Source organism: Pelmatolapia mariae, linkage group LG16_19 (genome assembly GCF_036321145.2).
Source record: "Pelmatolapia mariae isolate MD_Pm_ZW linkage group LG16_19, Pm_UMD_F_2, whole genome shotgun sequence".
In the NCBI taxonomy this organism is placed as follows: Eukaryota; Metazoa; Chordata; class Actinopteri; order Cichliformes; family Cichlidae; genus Pelmatolapia; species Pelmatolapia mariae.
This window is the reverse complement of record NC_086241.1, coordinates 59,129,321-59,148,467: the sequence shown is the minus strand read 5'-3', so window position 1 is coordinate 59,148,467 and position 19,147 is coordinate 59,129,321. Positions and strand designations below refer to the sequence as shown.

At 39.0% G+C, this 19,147-nt stretch overlaps 1 protein-coding gene and 1 non-coding gene across 4 annotated transcripts; both read right to left on the bottom strand.

Annotated features, from left to right (window-relative positions):
- Positions 1-2,014: 2,014 nt before the first annotated feature.
- trnaa-agc (transfer RNA alanine (anticodon AGC)) lies at positions 2,015-2,087 on the bottom strand. Its single transcript has one exon. It is a non-coding gene; the product is annotated as a tRNA-Ala (tRNA).
- A 1,769-nt stretch (positions 2,088-3,856) lies between these two features.
- On the bottom strand, positions 3,857-18,795 carry LOC134644382 (serine/threonine-protein kinase PAK 2-like). 3 transcript variants are annotated; one of them, XM_063497397.1, is made up of 15 exons: positions 18,549-18,795; positions 11,080-11,267; positions 10,848-10,954; positions 9,112-9,259; positions 9,000-9,016; positions 8,794-8,901; positions 8,521-8,641; positions 8,353-8,416; positions 8,178-8,226; positions 7,116-7,228; positions 6,904-7,021; positions 6,713-6,812; positions 6,402-6,598; positions 5,260-5,397; positions 3,857-5,077 (listed from the first exon to the last, which is right to left on the bottom strand). In XM_063497397.1, the coding sequence occupies exons 2-15, from the start codon at positions 11,249-11,251 to the stop codon at positions 4,991-4,993; spliced, it is 1,539 nt and encodes a 512-aa protein (XP_063353467.1). In that variant the 5' UTR covers positions 11,252-11,267; positions 18,549-18,795; the 3' UTR covers positions 3,857-4,990. The 3 variants fall into 3 exon arrangements, with proteins under 3 accessions (XP_063353467.1, XP_063353466.1, XP_063353468.1); XM_063497396.1 differs by lacking the exon at positions 18,549-18,795 and adding an exon at positions 11,517-11,621; XM_063497398.1 differs by lacking the exon at positions 18,549-18,795 and adding an exon at positions 11,517-11,621 and having other exon boundaries at positions 10,848-10,951.
- Positions 18,796-19,147: the final 352 nt, after the last annotated feature.

Below are 19,147 nucleotides of genomic sequence, written 5' to 3'. Positions count from 1 at the left end.
AACTCTGTACTCCACCAGCCGTCCAGATGTTGCCCTCCTCTGGTTCCTCATCCCCCTCAAAGCTGTGAAACGCCTGGTTTGTGACCAGTACAGGTGGCTGACCATCAAGATTGTCACTGCTCTCCTCCTGCTGGCCATAATGGCTCTTTTCTTGTACAACATGCCAGGATACATGGTGAAGAAGATGCTGGGAGTTTAAAATAAACAGCTGAATTTGACTGTTTTTACACTGTAACGAAGCTTTTCACTAGTGTTTTTGAAGGGTGCGGGGGGACAGTACTGGATCTGTAATCCAGGGTTTTTGTATTGTATTTGGACTCTGGATTCTCCTTTATTTAATATTCTAAGATTTGGTGTATACACCTGGTTTTGCTTTTAGTTGTTTTTCTGGTTTGTGTACTATTTGTAGTTTCTAGTCTTGGCCATGTCTTCATTTTTGTTTAACTCTTGTCTCTGCGTTCGGTGTTTTCTTTCTGTCTCCCCAGTCAGTCTTGTTTCCATGTCTGTTTCTCTGTGATTATCATACTTCCTGTTTTATTTTGAAAATCTCTCACCCTGTGTTCAGTGTGCTCAGTTCCGCTTCCCCTGTCCTGTTAGTCTGTATTAGTTCCAGTGTGTTCCATCCTGTTTCCCATCCTGTCGTTATCCTGTGTGTATTTAAGTCGTCTGTCTTCCTCTGCTTGTTGTTGTGTTGTCTCGTTTCCTCTGTCTTTTCTTGTGTGCTGTGTTTCCCTTGTAATCTAGTTTTTTATCTCCTAACTGATTAGTTCCCCGTTCCTAGTAGTTCCCCTTTGGCTATTGGATCCTACCTCCACCTGTCACACAGTAATACAATGACATTTGACATATAAAGTTTTGATTACAAGCATATATGCTATATATGATCCCCTTTTGCAAAAATTATTCTCATATAATCTAATCCATTACCGTGGTGTGGTGGTGCAAAATGTCATTGTTTCACAATGACGGCTATATCTGCTGAAATGATTACCATTAGTTTTAGTGTTGTGATTATTGCTGCCCCGAGGTAAGACTATCGCATTTGTTCTGAATTATTGTAATATGAAAAGCTTGTTAAAGTGTGCAGTAATTTGTGTAGTTACGAAACAACAATAAACATTTTTATCATCATCTGTCAGCATTTCTTTCCCTGGAAGATTAACTCACCCTTTCAAGAAAACCCTTGAAGTTTCAGCATTTTCTTTCACTGCATATACTGACCTGCATGTGCATGATCCTTTCCAGTCTATAAAATTTTTTAAATCTAAAATCTTTATTGTAAAACACTTTAAAAGAGTTTAAAATCTTGCCACAATAGTGTTCCATAGCATGCAATGCGTGTCCAAGGAACTCTAAAATTATCAGTTGAGAGAGGATTCTGTATTATAAAGTTTCTGGCCTGTTTGCATCCATCCTGTAATGTGTGTAAATGCTCATATTTATTAATGGTTTCAATTCTTTCTGCCTTCTATTTCTATTCTCTTACCATATTTAGGGCAAATTTTTAGATCCAGTTCTTTATTTCCATTTTTCTTTCAGAATAAGAATCAGCACTTTACTCACATTTCACTTAACAGAACAGACAGTCAATACCAACAATAACAAAATCACACAGATAATAAAAATACATAAAGCATATTTGTATTTCTTTGTATAGAATCTAATTAATTAAACTACTTTGGCCATGTTGGTCCTCCATTTGACGTGTTCGCTCCTTATAATAAAAAAAAAATACACAAACCTACCTGAACACGTGGCTCTAAATACACGCTCATTTTAAACTAAATGAATATAGACAGAGGAGAGATCAATCTTTTATGAGTCTATGTTGCCATCTGCTGGTTTTCTGTGGAATTAACAGTAACAGTGCTATACACGTGCGACTGCTCCGCGTAATTCGCTGATCATTTGACACAGAGTTTGTTAAGAGGTCATCGGTTACTGATAGTTAATGTATGAATGAAAATGAAAGAACAAATATTCAATAACAAAAAAAAAAAAAAAAAAAACATGTTGGAGGATGCGGGCATCGATCCCGCTACCTCTCGCATGCTAAGCGAGCGCTCTACCATTTGAGCTAATCCCCCTAGCTGTACAGAACCTCACGTCACCTTGTTTTATCAGTGCATCCACTGCTTAGCTTCCTGTTTTGAAATATCGTGTGTAGAACTCTTCACACAACACGTGAACGTTAATAAACACCAAAAGATAACTTCTGCAGAACTTCCTCACTACTCTTTTTATTATCTTACCTAATTTTTCTGCATACCATCCTTTTTGGTCGTTTTTTCGTAGTCAAGACAAAAAATGCTAACAGTCACTTCAACTTTAGTTACATCTATGATTCATATTAACCGAGACACAAATCTTTAAGGCTCACCTTTATTATAATTTCTGCCGAAATTACGCACGCATCAAGGATATGTTACAAGCAAAGTTTCATTGTTTCCAGTCGTTGTCTAAACTTGAACTATGAAAAATGAGGTAGAAGCCAATCTCAGCCGTTATTCCAATCACGCTAAAACAAACACTTTTTTCCTATTTTATTTCTAAATGATGCCTAACACAGGTCTGAGCATCTCAGGGTTATCAATACATTATGTGATTTTGTAATATTTTATAATACGGCCATAATTTCTAATACTATAAGAAATTATATTTTCTAATACTATTATAAATTATATTTTCTAAATGAATACTTATATAGCAATTATATTTACCTACACATACTAAGTTAACTACACTAGAATAAGAGGGTAACAAATCAGGTTTTTACAGGAGATTTTCAAGATGACATTGTTGGTCAGAAACAAAGAAATCATTATACTGTAAGTAAATTTAACTATTTTGTAATGAATGAATGAAGAAGTAGTGCATACATAATTTGTAGTGCTCCTTAAATTTCAAAGGGAAGGAGACTCAAATTACACGCTAAGTACTGCGTAACTTTTTTTGTAATCGTTGCAGAAAAACAATATTTCCCCATCTGACACTGTCACACCTTAGTTTTGGGCATGTGAGCTAAATTATGAAGTGGCTTAACCTTATTTAACATCCAGACATTTTATAGCAAAGGAGACATGCCTTTCCTATACACTACTTTTTAAAATTATGTTTGAACAGTTTTTGTGAGAAAAAAAAGACTTCATCATCGAACTTACATAAGCCTGCAATTATTGATGGTATTTATTTTTTCTTGCAAGTTGGTAAGGGAGAACAGTTCTCATCACATGTATTTTGGTAAAATAAAAGGATAATAGAACATCCACCATGCAACATCAACATAATGACTATTAAATAAGGATGTAAAAAGGCAAGATTAATCCACTCTATAATACGGCCCCACCATGAAAAGTACGATGGGGAATCACTGTTTGTCAAATTGCACACTGCCTGTCAAATTGCACACTGCCTAAACTTAATTATTTAATCATTTCTTTGTTTCTTGTAACATTCTGACTGATTACCCCCATATTCCAGCCTACCAAGCTATCTGGATCCAACTATAAGTATTTTTAGGTAAATAGAATTATATTGTAATTTCAAATAAAAAACACTAAAATTCCTTTTAATTACAGGTGAATACGACCTTTAAATCGTGGGCCGTATTATAGAGTGTTACCAATTTCTGAGTTCATAATTGCACAGTTCAGGAAACCAATGATGAGTTGATAAACAAGAAATAAATTCTGAAAAAAAAAACCACCCCTGAAATGCTCTTCTGTTATGTTAGTTACAAATATAAAACAATGTACATACTAAAAGCTGTTCACAATACAAGACACTACACAAATATACAAAATGTAAAAAATGTAAAAAAAAAAAAAAAAAAAAAAAAAAAAAAAAAAATCCTCCAGTTTAACGCTGTCAAACAACTGCATACAGCATTTCTGTTGCACTAAAACCAACAATAAGGCATCCATTAGAAAAGACAAAGAGAAACAAAGAAAAAATGACGACAAAGCTTTCTGAGAAAAAGTGTGGCTGAACTGATAAGCTAAAAAGTATTGGTCATGCAGTAAACAGTGTTCAGATCCATAATCTGCAGGAGATCCTGCAGAGATGTTTTCATGGCAAAGCTGTATGCGTAATTTTGTTTTTTGGTGCCTGCAATACCCCAAACTACCAATAGAGGGCCGAAACATGAAGTGTGGACATTACTCATCTTCCAAATTAAGATAAATTAAAAAAGCAGACTGCAAACAAAAATATATAACAAAGATCCGACTTTACTGGAATGGCAAGATTTTCATTCAGATACAGTACACTGGCCTTGTTTTTCGCTCCATAAAGACTGCATTGTCCCATCCTCGGCCACAGCACAGCACAGTTTTAGCACACCATGATTTTTAATGTCACATTTAAAAGTTTTGGATCCAGTTAGTCACAACGCACATGTGTAACCACAGCAGAAATAACCACAGAAACCAGCTGCATGGTCACATGGTAGAATGATAAACAAGACCATGTTGTGCTCCTGTCATAACACTGTGATCTAAAGAGAAGAAAAGAATTTAAACTTGAAGCGCCTGGCATTTATTTTTCCATTTTAATTAGGATATGTCACTTTACTGACACAGTATTCACAAATAAAAAGATCAATGTAAAGATAGCAATTTTATTAATTAAGCGTAAGGTTCACCTCTGTTCTGTTCTGGGCTTTTTAGTAGAACAAGTCGTAAACCAAGATTCTTTATGAATATGGCCCTCGGTGTCTAAATTAACAATGATAATGCATCGGTTATGCACAGATAACCAGTTTCAACATCACATACATACAAACACAAACAAATGGATAACATATTATGGCTATATGCAGCTTTAGAACAAGGCACAAAGGTAAGATAAATATCTGTGTGGAAACACCGGGAAGAGTGGAGCAGCATTTTATGCTCTTTTGGAAAAAAATCATTAACACTAACAGACTGCAGATAGTCGTCATATGTGGACCAGCAGGAGATGCTGGCTTGGAGTCTTTGCAGGCCAGGGTTTAGCGATTGCTCCTGATGGCTTCCTTGGCTGCCAGGATGAGCGGGGTGAGGCTGGATAGAGGCTTCGCCATCTTCAGGAATGGATGCTGAATGGAAAAAAGTGGATGTGTGAAATTTTAATGTTAGGGGTGAAATGTATTTTCTAGGCTCAACCTTAGATAATAGTGTACATAATTCACTGAGATGCATAAGAAAAAAAAATCTAGATTCAACATTTAAAGACATCTTGAATTTGGATGAACAGGTCAGATGAATAGGTCTTTTCTACCTGCAGCAGCTGTCTGCCTGACCCTCGTTTCTCCACGTCCATTTCCAGACAAAGGTTAAGGAAAGATCTGAACACAGGAGACAGCTTCTCTGGGTTCTGTAGCTCAGGGGTCCCATTGGTGGCGATTAAATACAATGCCTAAAACCAGGATAATGGCAAAGTAAGAAAAGGTGGGCAAAATATTATTTAAGCACTAGTCTTTAAACACAAATGTAATTTCTTATAAATTGGATTGGGACAGTCAAAACACCAGATTTTACCTTCACGGTTATTGTGATAAAATTCACAATATTATTGAGGGTTTTTTTTAAAGCAATAATGCTATCAGTCCAGTTATTTCCGATCTTTGCTTACTGTGTGTAACCTTTTGTGGAAAATCAGTACAAACTGCCATAACGGCACAGAGCTGGATTGGATAGAAGCCAGACTCCAGTCATGCAGTCATTACAGCCCTGCTATGAGCTCTGTAAGCCTTTCATATTTGACCAAAACTGCAACAATAACATGCTTGTGCTGACACATGCTTAGTGATAAGAAGGTGTAATGTTTCCCATGTTCATCATCTTACTTTAGGAAAGATTTTCCCATAAATTACTGTGCAAACAAAGAGAATCATCAACCTCAAGGTGGTGCTATAGGAAAAGCAAGAATTCTTCACTTAGGAATTGTTTTTAAAAAAATGTTCCAGTCCATCTAGTAGATGCTGTCATATTTTTAAGTTTAAGTGAAGTGAAAAAGCGAACATCTATCCAAAAATAGAGGATCGCAAATGTCATCAGGGTTCAGCGTCTCAGCCACGAGGTTATAATGTAATGGTTTTCCATTCGGTAGTTGCTGAGGTATTTCAGCCTGGATCAAGCCAGTTGACATACTGACCAGCAGAATGTGCACATTTCCATCCACAGAGCTGTGACACATGTTCTATTTCCAACATCTTAAATGTCAGCATTTTCTCCTTTTTCTGCATTATTTCATTCTGAAAAAAATAGACTTACATTTCCTTTTCTATGATTTTCAAGATAAAATTTTAACAAAAAACTTGCAGCTTAAATCTCAGGTTCGCATATTGAACCCTTAGTGTAGGTAACTGTACAAACATCACAACAGGCACCTGATCATTGCTGCTCCCAACACACACTCACCCTGAGAGGATTTTCATTTAGGTATGGAGGCTCTCCCTCCACCATCTCTATGGCCATAATCCCCAGAGACCAAATATCCACTTTGGGTCCATAGGCTTTCCGGGTTACTACCTCTGGAGCCATCCAGTAGGGTGTACCCACCATGGTGCTGCGCTTGCTCTGCTCTGGGGTAATCTGAGCACAGAAACCGAAGTCAGCTGCAAAGAGAGAGAGAAATAAGTTGAGGTTAGAAGAAAAAGCAATGTGTTGTTCTGTTTGAAGTATATTATTAATCAGTGGATGTGTACACATCTGAGTGCGTTCTCACTCACTGAGTTTGACTGATCCGTCCATCCCAAGGAGAACGTTGTCACTCTTGATGTCTCTGTGGATGACCTGGTTTGCATGGAGAAACTCCAGGGCCTGAAGGACCTGAACGCATGTAGGTAGGAAGATTATAATCCACCAAAATTGCAATAGACAAACTGTTTTCATTAGCTCGGCTGTCTGAGAAAGATCCTACCTCTCTGCAGACAGCAGCAATCTGAGCTTCATCCATACAGGTCTCTGTCACAACATCAGTTAGCGACCCACCAGCCAGGTATTCCATTACCACGAAAAGTTCGTCTCCAACAAGGAAACTATAAACACGCACAGAAGGTCGTATTTACAAAGCGGTCCACTCACAGCTGGTGTTGTGAGGTGTATTGTATGTTTTGCTGTGCAGCATGTTACCTGTCTACAAAGTTGACAATGTTGGGGTTCTTCAGCTCCTTCATGACCAGGATCTCATTGATAATTAGCTCCTTCTTTGGCTGCTTCTGCAAGTTGATTTGTTTGATGGCAACCTGCAGAAGACAAGATATTGTAAATTTGCTTCAAAACACACACAAAACCTATCTGAGCAATCACAAGGTGCAACTAATTTTGTTCATAATATTTCCTGAATTTGGATAGTCAAATCTAGGAGATGTAAAATTGTAAAGACAAAAGAAAAAATAAACTGCTTAGTCAGCCATAACTGCAATATGAAAAATGTATATTCTTCTGATAAGGACTAAATGCTGGGGTTTGAAGTGTTGGTACAGACCCTGCAGTGTACTTGTAATATTAAAACACAGATTAAACAAATATCATTAGCGATGGCTCATTTTTATCAAATCTCTCAGTTAGCAATGAGTGTGACAGCAAGCACGCCCAGGACTCGGCAGCATAAACCGCTGTAGGCAAGGACAAGATTAAAAGTATGATAAGCTTTCTGGTTTCCAGCTGTAGTCTGAGATTGATTAATCACAAGAGTCACAAGTTGCAAATGTTATTTGCAACTTTTTACATCAGAAATCTCTATAAGCTAATTCAGCAGAATGCCAGAATCATGAAATTCGATATCAAAATTAAACAAACTAAGTTTAATACAGTCAGTGAAGTACCATATGTGGTATTCGTGATAAGGCATATCAAAGTGTGTGCTGAAAAAAACATTTTTTTCCACTGTGATCTCCTAATATCTTCTTGTGAAAAAACCTACAGGGTGACGGAAACAAAACAGCAAATTGCAACATAGTTTAGTGTTTCTAACATATTAAAACCACTGAAACTAAAGACAGCATGTGGTGCGATTGTGTTTCTCTCACCTCAAGTAACTTTATGAACTAAAAAAAACCCCACCAGAATGTGTTTCATAATATATTAATAACTTGTAAATAAATAATTAAATAGATAAATCCCAATCCAACTTCATTCTGAAAACTGAGGTAAAGGTGAGGTAAAAATTTTGGTAGTGTCTCCAACACTTACCTCTTGCCCTGTGGCAACATCGATGGCTGTGTAAACTGTGCCAGACGCTCTGGAAGTGAAAATTTCAACAATTACTGTACATAATTTATTTTACTAAACTTGTCATTTTGAACCAGCAACTTGCTACACGTTCTTACATTTTTCAGTATACACAGTGGCCAGAATTAAAACTCACCCCTGACCGATCTTGTCATAGCGAGTGTATTTCTTCTTAGGATCTCCAATGCTCACAATCGTTCCTGAGAATCCGGAAAAAATAAATAAAATGAATAGTGCTTCACCAGAGCCAAAAACTCTGTTGGGCTGTGATTCATGATTTTTAGTGTGTGGGTGCTTTGCATACTTAGTTTTTCCATGATTTCATCATCAGTCATCTTTCTTGGCGTATTGTTCTGCTTGTCAGATGCCTTAGAGGTGGCATTTCCATCTGGAGCTGGGATTGGTTCAACCGTCTTCGTGTACATCTGATACACACACACAAAAAAAAAACATAAGTCCTGAATAAATACTAAACTTCGACTGAACCTGCTAGCAATTTTGACTATTAAATTCTTACAATATATTCATTTTAATTTACTGTCTAATTTTAATTGTGAAAACAAAACATCAAACTCACTGATTTCGTGTGTTCTGGCCGTGGTGCCACGATTGGTGGCGGCGCATCATCTTCATCGTCGTCGTCATCCTTGCCTGATGGGGAGGTTGCAGTACCCTGCTTGCCTGGCTGCAACAGTAAACGCATAAATAGCACTTTAGTCTGAATTTGCTGATGCAAATAAAGGCAGTGAATAAAAGTAGGAAAAAATGAATGGAGCTACTTACCGACTGTGATCCTTTGTCTGAAAGAAACAAAATAATTCAAAGTTTAAGAACAGAAAAGTGAGCCTGCACCAAACCGTGCTTTTATTTATCTGCTGAGAAAAAGAAAACTAACCCGGGCCAGAAAAACTGAGGTATTTCTGTTTTCCACTGGTGGAGTCGTAGAACTTGAGAACATCAAGGACGGCCTGAGGATTTTGTTTCTGTTCTGATTTACTGATGTTAGAAGTTTGAAGGAGACGGGCCCACTGCTCTGGCATGCCCTGGACAAAAAGACCCACAGATACATTTTAAAAAAAAAAAAAACAACCCAAAAAACCCCACATACACAGATCTATTCAAATGTAAGAAATTCATTAACAGGAACACAGATGAAACACAGGCCACAGTCTTGAATGGCCAGTGAAGAGTATTTCATCCAGCTGGACATCCATTTTTTTTTAGCCAGTAGTTCCTTTCTCTCCCTCTTACTTCCTTTAGCTCATGTCAATAATATCTTTTTGAACAAAACAAGAACAAAAAATAAATAAGTCACCCGTCTTCTGACTTCCAGTTTTCAAGGGTTAAAGAATATAATACTTATGCTGACTCCACACAGAGGAGGGCATGAAATATTGCACGCCTGACCAACAAATCTTACAGCAGCACAACAGGAAATTCCTGGGACTTTCCATGGCTCGTCACAGTGGAATCACTGGATCAACTTCTCTGGAAGCTCGGCTCCAGCTCTAGTTACACATGAGTGCAACAACCACCAAAAAACATCTAGAACATTTCTGAGTGAAGCTCCATGTGGAGGGGTCTTACAGTCACAAATGCATGCTACAAATTCTTCTTCTTTTTTTTTAATCTCAGACAGCTGCAGTGATCTCATCTTGTCCCAGCAAGCACTGCAGCTGACAATCTCACAAGTTATCTTATTTACAGCAAGTATTTCCTAAGTGGAGATTTACATGGTAAACAAAGCTAGTCCAAATAAACCAGATCTTACAGAGATTAACAGTGATAACTTTTGCATACCACACTGAACTAACTGAGAAATCTGAAGTTAGCTTGCTGACATACCTAACCTATAATGGACTGCAAGTAAAAGATGTAATGCGATAATTGCATCTTTTACACAGCGACAGTAACTTTTAACTGCTTGCCAATTGTAGTATAAATCAGAAATCACTCCAATTATTAGATACTGAACCTGTAATTAATATGCTATAATATGATTAATGCCTAAAATGATGTGGCACTGAGGAATGTAAAAAGATGACAGCATGCAGAGATCTCAGCTGTCTAATTAAGGGCTTTTTGCAGTGCTGGTGAAACTGGTCAGCAAATGAAACACCATGTCTAAGATACTGTGGCTCCCTCAGAAATTCTACAGTGGATTTCACACTACACTGGATTTTATGCTTCTGCGTTAATCAAGCCATGCTATAGCTAAGGAAATTCTTTTGAAACCATATGATGTAACCTGCACCATAACCTGGTGTGCATTTCCCAAGAAATGTAACTACACGCCACAGCCCATAACAACTGTGATTGGCCCTTTGTGTAGGTTAGATTAATTGGTGACTCTAAATTTAAAATAATAAAATAAAATAAAATAAATTTAATTTTCATCTCATCATTTAATATTTTATCAATGAATAAGAAAAGTCATATTTTAATCAAGCCTGATGTTTACTCAAACATAAAAGAAGCATTCCCAGACTATTCCTTAAAGATATGATTACAGTTCATTAATTTAACACTATTTTGTCTGCAGATGCCTTAAGCCAAGGTATCAGTGAGATCAGTGTATGAATTAAAATCTCATTTTGCAAGTGAACACTGCTCATTATTTAAGGTACTTACCGTGAATTCTCCAGTAACAGCATCAAAACCCACATGGATGGTGTGCTCAAAGTCTGATGGGGAGGAGATTTCAGGTCTGTCCTTATCCCGGTCCTTTTTCTTGCCTGCTGCAGACAAAGGTCAGAGGTCAAAGTGACATTCTTCCATGGCCACTCGTGTGGTCTTTTATTGTGTTACTGTGCAGTATATTAAATGTCTGGGTTTACTTATGTGCGTGTGCTCCACGTCTCACCTTTCTCTCCAAAGATGGAGATGATCTTGTTTCTAGGCTTCTTCTCCTCTGGTGCAGACGGAAGTGGCCGAGAGTTGTGATTGGCTGATTGGGCGTCTTTGACTCCTCCTTGGCTGCTCATCCTGACAGGGGGGGCGGGGGGCTTATCCTCACACACTCCGCTGTCACACATCTACACTCACCTCGACCTGCAGAATCAGGGTCCACAAATTTAACCGACATCCAGAAAAATCCACAAATTTCACAAACATCCAAAAAGTGCAGTGCACACTAAAACTGCGGTCCTCTTCTTCCTGTTTTTTCACATGTCGCAATACTTCTATTGCACGTTAGGCCAAGCTGTCAGAGAGAAATGGTTGCTGCTTCGAATAAAGCTTAGCATACGCCACACACAGAAAAAGAAGTAGCCAAACAATAAATTTAGAAAAAAAACTCACACAGACATAACTAATCCATCCATGCTACAATGTGAGAATCGGCTCTGACTGTTGGAGCGAAGGGAACCAGCCAAATGTGAACAGGAAGCAACGCTGAAAGGCAAAGTGACGTGCTGAGTCGGTTACAAATGAATGAGGAAGGAAAGCAGACAGAAAGAGAATAAGAGTGTGCAAATGAGTGTGACGCCGAATGGTATGACAAGTGTATTACAGGGGAAAAGACCAGCCCTAAAAAAGGGCCTGATCAGGGTAGTATGGATCCCTAAAAACAATGTTCAGATTGAAGTTTAGAAGTTTGTTATTCCTTTCTTTATTTAGTAATATACTAGTAAAAAAAATATAAATTTTATGTTATGAAATGCGTTTTCAACTTTTGTTTTGGTATGTCATTATAATCTCATAGAGAACCCAAACATATTCTGTTAGTTTGTTGTTTCAGTCAATTAGGTTTTCACTTTTTACCAAACACAAATGAACTCACTTGTGCAATTCAGAGCTGGGTCAGTTTAGCACTTTATGTTGTCTTCAGTGCCACTGTGACTGACTCACATTAAATTCGGGTATTGGCATGTTGGATGCAAGCATGCCAACAACATGATCTGACTGTTGCTGGTGGAATTCTGACTGGACAAAGCTACTGGGACGAGGTCTTCTAACCTATATTTCTCCCATTCATTCTGGATGACAAGCACATCCAGACACTTCCTGGCTAGCATTTAGTCCTGATATACCTCCTACTGAACATGCCTGAGATATGGCATGATGATATGTTCATTAGGGGCAGCCACGGCCCACGCCCACTGAACAGCTGCAGGTTGCATTCATCCAGTAATGGAGAGAAATTTGAGGAGTCCATGCACAGATAAAAGACAGCTTGGATCACATTCAGAAGAGGCTATGCCATATATTTTCCATCATCAATATTAGAATAATATAGTGTCTATATATAAAATCTATTTAAAACACAAACATGTTTCTTTTACATGTTGGACGGTCAAATTAACGACTGCCAAAGTCTCAAATGTTCAAGTCCCTCCAGTGAGGCAAAAGCTCAAGATTCAGACTGGTCTAAGCAGACCATTTCAGACAGTTTTTGTACTCTTAGATCTGCATGATGCCAATGAGAGCACATGTCCTTATATGGTCATCTCAGACACACAAGTTGTCAGCACAGAAACCTTCTATTTGCAAGAAGCAGCCAATCAGAATAACGTTTGTTGTTTCAGACAGAAGATGACCAAGGCTGTATATAATATAGATTAGCATTATTTTTAACTGTGAGTCATGCACTCAGAAAGTTATGTTGTTGAAGAATTCAAGAATATTAGTATTATAGAAAATGAGAGTAAGCAGAGGTACTTGTTAGGGCTGTGCGATATGACGAAATATATCAGATGACGATATGGAAACATCTGTCGCTTCAAATTATACATTATCGTTTGCTTTGTTGTGTTGCAAACTACACTGTTTATGGCAATATTTTTTCATCGGGGTACAGAGAATACAAGCATAGCCATTAAAGAGGAGGCAGAACCAAGTAGCTCCAAACAGAAGGACCAGTGAAAACAAATCGAGGACCTTATTCCTAAACGAGGGGCTACCTCTGTAGCATTGACACGGTTTGGTTATGAAAAGTCTGACACAAACCAGAAAACTGTACTATGCAAATTATACCGCAAACCAGTCCCCACCAGACTCAAACATGACAAACCTCTTCTATCAGCTACGCAAGAATCACGTGAAAGACAATGGAGAGTGTTTATGGATAAGAAACAAAAAAAGAGCCATCAGGTGCTCAAAATAAACCTTAGACTCAAATGTTAGAACAGGCTTTTCCTCGCAGCAGTTTCATGCATCGGTCAAAACACTCGACTCCAGGTACACGACGCCCAGCTGAAAGCACTTCACACAAGTTGAGTTGCCCGAGATGCACAGAATTTGGTCATATCGCACAGCCCTAGTACTTGTTTATACATCCATGTTTCAGTTTTCAGGGAACCTCAGAAAAAAATTAACTTTTCTTACACCACCACATCTGAAATGCACTGTTATTAGATACTTTTAATATCAATATTTTGCATAAAAGACCATCTCTTTAGAAATAGTTTGCAATAACAAACAAACAAGGACTAGAAATTGATGTAAGAAACTTTGTTTTGCTTCATTATTGGCATGTACAGCATGATCATTCAAGATGCATCTCTTAATCTGTTGCATGAATAAAGTCCCAAACTATATAAAGCAACAACCAGTGTCCTTATTTAACATGTGGCAAGTGCTAAATGCAGCTGTATTTTCTGTCCACTCACCAAGTACATCTGACACATTGGTGCATTCATGCGTGTACCTAAATAGTCTTTTCACTCACCCACACATGCACAGACACATGCATATCACGAGGAGGCACTCCTAACCATCTAACCATAACCATAAAGAAGTGGCAAAAATCTAGCCAATCCAAGGCACAGTAGTGGCCAGCGAGAAAAATGTTTGCTTGGAGAATCGCAAAAGGTCATTTCAAACGCTGGCTACAAGAGTAAAACGTTTCTTGGTCATCTCTGAATTGTATTAACAACATAAAATTGTCTTATATATTAAGATATTTATCATAGGGCCAATCTTCTAAGGTACGTATGCTCAAAATAGTCAATTATTTTGGTCCCAACTTAAATACTACTACTACCACTTCTTACTTCCCCATAGGTACACATCTTTGGGTTTATCCTAATATGGTGAAAACTGAGATTGCAGACAGACACGCGCAAACACAGAAACCCTGAACCTCAAAAGCACCTTTTAGGCTCTTGCAAAGCAAGAAGTTCGATCAGCTCTGAGCTGCTGCTTGCATTCTTGATGACATCACAGACAGGAAATAGGAAGCAAACAGAGGTTTCCTCACTTCCTGCGTCTGACCGCAGATGACACAGCTCGTACTCAAACAATATAACAAACGTGGCTCAGCTAGGTATACCTATGACCTCTTCTTTACACAGAAACCCTCCCCCTTGCCGTAGAAGCTCTGCAGACTCGACTCGGTTGTAAAATAAAATCAAAACACAGAAACTAAATCACTGGATTTCAACACTGATCCATTTCCATGATACATTAATCAAAGCCTTTGTGGGTATCAAAAAAATCCACACAAGCAAATTAGTTCTATGTAATAGCCAAGCCCTCAGGCCCCAACATGGATACAGGCTAACATTTAACTGTGTCAAGGCTAAATACTTCCCGTTCTGCATAATGTCTGAATCATTGTACTGTAGGTGCGAGGCTTTCTCCTCTTCAGACTGACTCACTGGATGGCTGTGTGTTAACTCTAGTTGGTTTTCACACTTTAGGTCAAGCTTTCTATTGTGACAAGAGTAACATCAGCAACAAAGTCCACCAAGTCCACCCACTCAAAATGAGGCACCTCCTTTATGCTCTTTAAGCCCTGAAATCTCTTTAAGCTGTGAGCACTAACCTGTTTTGTGCTTCTTCTGCCCCTTAGAGAAGACCAGGTAAACAATAAAAACTGCTGTACTCCCAGTGGATCTGTGCACCTCTTTCTCTGGTGCTCATTTATCTACTTAGCTCTTGCCTTTTTCCTTACACCCTTATCTCTATATTTTCACCCTCACAGGGCAGGTCTTAACAGGCTGCCTCATTCCTCAGTTATCCTGAAGTGGACAAGTGTATTCTTGCCCAAGCGGGAAAAAACTAGACCCCATCCAGCGTTAATATCCAATTCCACAGAAACTGTGTGTGTGTGTGTGTGTGTGTGTGTGTGTGTGTGTGTGTGTGTGTGTGTGTGTGTGTTGGGATGAATTTTGGGAGCAGGCTGTTCAGGTTGAGACACGTTGTCTCTCTGTAGGAATTCCATAGCCTGCAGGGCTGCATTAGGAGCTGGGTGTGTTCCCCTGTTCATCACAAACACACAAGCCTTGTGCATACCTCACACACACATTCCCTGCCCTAAAACACACCCTCCTTCTGCCAATAGATGCTTCAATAGAGCATTTGATCGTGTTTCACGTAGCTTTGGGGTAAAACATACTAGGGTGGGGGTAAAATATCAATATGTCAGTATCATACTGCTTCCTCTTGTGGTACAATAATAAAACACAATGGTTAGGAAGGACAGCCACTATAAACCCAACAATCTGACGTACTAGAGTTGCTGCTCATTCGTGGTGGAACTTCTCAAATGAAAAAGAAAGTGAAAAAGTGAAAAGAAGTTCTAGTACAAAAAACTCACAAGGGGAAAGATATCACCGGAAAACAAATCAGCGTAGTAATAATCTGACAGCTTTTCTTCCTGCCTAGCAGCTCCATTTTCAGCATTCCTTTATCCAGTATATCGCCTACCTGTGCACATGTATAAACCCTCTCACCCTTCCCTCTTTAACTTCATCTTCAAACCATTAAACCTGAGCTATCCCTCTGATGTACTCATTTCTAATCCTGTCCATACCAGTCCCTCCCAGGAAAATTAGCATCTTTCGGTTAATCTCACCATCTCTAAGCAATCGTATTGATCGCATCGTAGCAGGCCGCGCTACCATCTTGTAAGTCAGCCCTTTCACTCTTGCTTCTTTCCTTCTGTCATAAATCACTCTCGATTCTTGTCTCAACCTGCGCTTTCTTCTTCACCTCTCTTGTGCACTGTCCATTGCTTTGCACGGTTAAACCCAGGCATTTAAACTCACAAACCTTCACTACCTCTTCACGGAGACTTCTGCTTAACCTCAACTGTCAACGTGTCCATCACCATCGCAAACAAGAAAGGGCTCAGTGCAGATCCCACCTCGACCTTAAACCCATCTGTCACTCCTCACCACTGTCTCGCTGTTCTCCTACATGTCCTGCACCACCCTCGCACGCTTCTCTGCCACTTCCTGATATAGTAATACAGTTCCTCTCTTGGCACCTTACCATATGCTTTCTCTAGCTCTACAAAGTGCAACTCCTGACCTTTTCTATACCTTTCTATCAACACTTTCAAAGTAAACATTGAAGTTACAATCACAGAATAGCTGTATTACAATACCAACACTATTGTGGGCAACATGCAGTGACATTGTGGTGAGTCTCACTCCTAGCATAAACTGTGTTTGCATTTAGCTTTAAGCCTTTCAGCATAGCTTCGGGTAGCTGCTATTAGCATTTCTCTCTTAAGTGACAACTCTATTACCGAAAAGGTTAATACCTGAGACCAGTTGTCAAGCATGGTGATTGTGGGTCACAAGGCCTGGGCACCTTGCAGTCGTTGAGTCAACCATGCTTTCCTCATATTTAGTCAAATGTGATGCCCACTGTCCAACAACTAAACTTGTTCACAATTGGGTCTAGACAATATTCCCAAGCACAGCAGCAAATCAACCACAGAATGGCAGTTTTTAATTGAGCAGTTATTTCAGCTCTACTGAAATATGTTGCCTTTAAAATCTTCTGTCCCGCCAAGCCAGCAACATGCCTGTGCCTATACCATTTCTATTCCTCATTCCCCACTCTCTCACTACATCAGGATACTTTCTATTCTCTGCGGTTGGCTGTGATCAAGGGAAGCCCACTTCCTCATCCTGGAACTCCCTGAGCCACAAAGGGTCACAACATCTTGCCAGCCAACCAGAGAGCGGAGAACACGGCCGGCAAGATGTTTACAGGAAGTGGACAACAAGTCTTTTGTATTCAGCTTCTATAAAAGGAAATTCTGTGGAGTACTTCCTGGAAGGAGTGATAATGAGTGATGGAAGGAGTGATGAAGCCATGCACACACACACACAGCTTTCTTCCACCTTCCTTTCATTCAGTGACATAAATATGCAGAAACATACAGTTAGATGAGAAATCACACATTTATGTGCACCACACAGACAGAGACACACACACACACACACACACACACACTGTATTTACATTCTTCCTCTTCCCATTTACGTCCCTTCCCTGACCGTAAGTCTGACAGCAAATGAAGCGTAAACACGCTGCCCAGCTGCACACCCACAATGAACACCTTATCCTGTTTTTCCAAACAGCTACCTCACCCCCGTGTCAACAGTTTAATGGCTCAAAATAATCAACCTGCAAGCAACTTGAGGGCTTTAGGCTTTGTATCAGGTACAGAACTAAACTCACAAATCAAAGTCGCAATGTTTTAGCTTCCTGCTCGACTACAAAAGTCACAGTGTGGATGGAGAAATGACAGGCACAGATTTACAGATGTATAGCACTTTTTGGCAAGCCAGAGTCACGTGATGCCCACATTGCTCCGATTTTCCAGGATGAAAGTTGTTTTGGCAAACACCTTTTAGAAAAAATCATGTTTAGCTCTTGTTTTAAAAAATGTCTAGAACTGACTATTTATAATCTATCTGATTCATTTTCATACAGCCAGAGTTGATCACGTGCTGGTTTACAGTGCAATGTCTACAAGTTTGTTAGAAAACTACTAAATTCGTGATTGTTCTTTATCAATTTTAATTAGAAACAACAACAAAAATGCCTTTAAATGTCACGAAAATGCACTAATTAGGTTTAAATTTGACTTAAGTGTGTGATTTCTCTGCAAGTACAGGCTGTATTCATTTAAAGTCCACCTTACTTAAGTTAAAAATGTGGTCCTACAGATGTAAACCACATTCAAGTTGCAACTTCAACACCTCACTCTCGGTACCGTCATTACTAAAGCAGGTTTTGCTTATTTATAGACTCCTATTTGTAGAATAGATTCCAGCGGTTTGTGTGAACACAGTCCCTGTAGACTGACATCACTTGGGTTAATTATTATATTGCTTTGACAATATGACAATGTGGCGAAGCCAGCCACAAACCCAATTCACACTGGTATCTAAATTTTTTGCCTCCTGTACTTTATTATAGTTTTTTCAATCTCATCTAGTGATCAGTATGATCTAGTGCCTTCTCAGTAATTATGGAAGGAGATGCTATCCGGTTTGGGTGCTTCCTGTGCCAGAAAAAGATCTAACCGAAGCAAAATATTTAAGACAAGTGTTGCATTGACTAGTGAATGAAGAAATCTTAACTTACCGGTTGCTCTCAACCGCAAAACTCAACCGCACTCCGGCCAAAACTACCGAAACTCCGCCCCGTGTCTGTTTGTTTTTAGTCCGTTTAAAGCCCAGATTTGACGCTGAGATTTCACGACAGTCCTCGCGGGTGCGAAAAACGAAGCCGTCTTTTATCACGCTACAGTTTGCCTTCTTTTCTCTCCCCGAGTGTTTTCAACTTGACTCCGTGCTCGGGCCGGGGAGGAACCTGACGGAGAGGAAGCGAAACAAACCGAGCAATCGGAACCACGCGGCTTCCGTAGTGCTTTTAGGGCAAAACTCAAAGGCGCGTAAACGCAGCTCCTGCGCAACATCCGTGGCAACGACACCGGAAACAACAGATCTTTAATTTTCAGAATAATACCAAAAAGGGCTGTTCTGATGATATAAACGTATTATCTTCCTTTTTTAAAAGTATTGATTAACTAATTCATAATTCTAAAACCTGGCACAATGATCAAAAGCAAGAATTAGAATTTTTTGTGGTTTTTGAAAAAAATGAACCCAAAATATACTGCCATTTGTTGTATTTTCTATGGTTAATAAAATATACTGGACTAAAATTATGATGAGATATTG

Excerpts from the sequence above, each read along its gene's own strand:
- LOC134644382 (XM_063497397.1), bottom strand. The coding sequence starts at position 11,251 with ATGTGTGACAGCGGAGTGTGTGAGGATAAGCCCCCCGCCCCCCCTGTC. Across the intron at positions 8,642-8,793 it reads GGCCAGAACACACGAAATCA|ATGTACACGAAGACGGTTGA; the intron begins GTGAGTTTGATG and ends TGTGTGTATCAG. Across the intron at positions 6,813-6,903 it reads TTGCTGCTGTCTGCAGAGAG|GTCCTTCAGGCCCTGGAGTT; the intron begins GTAGGATCTTTC and ends ACATGCGTTCAG.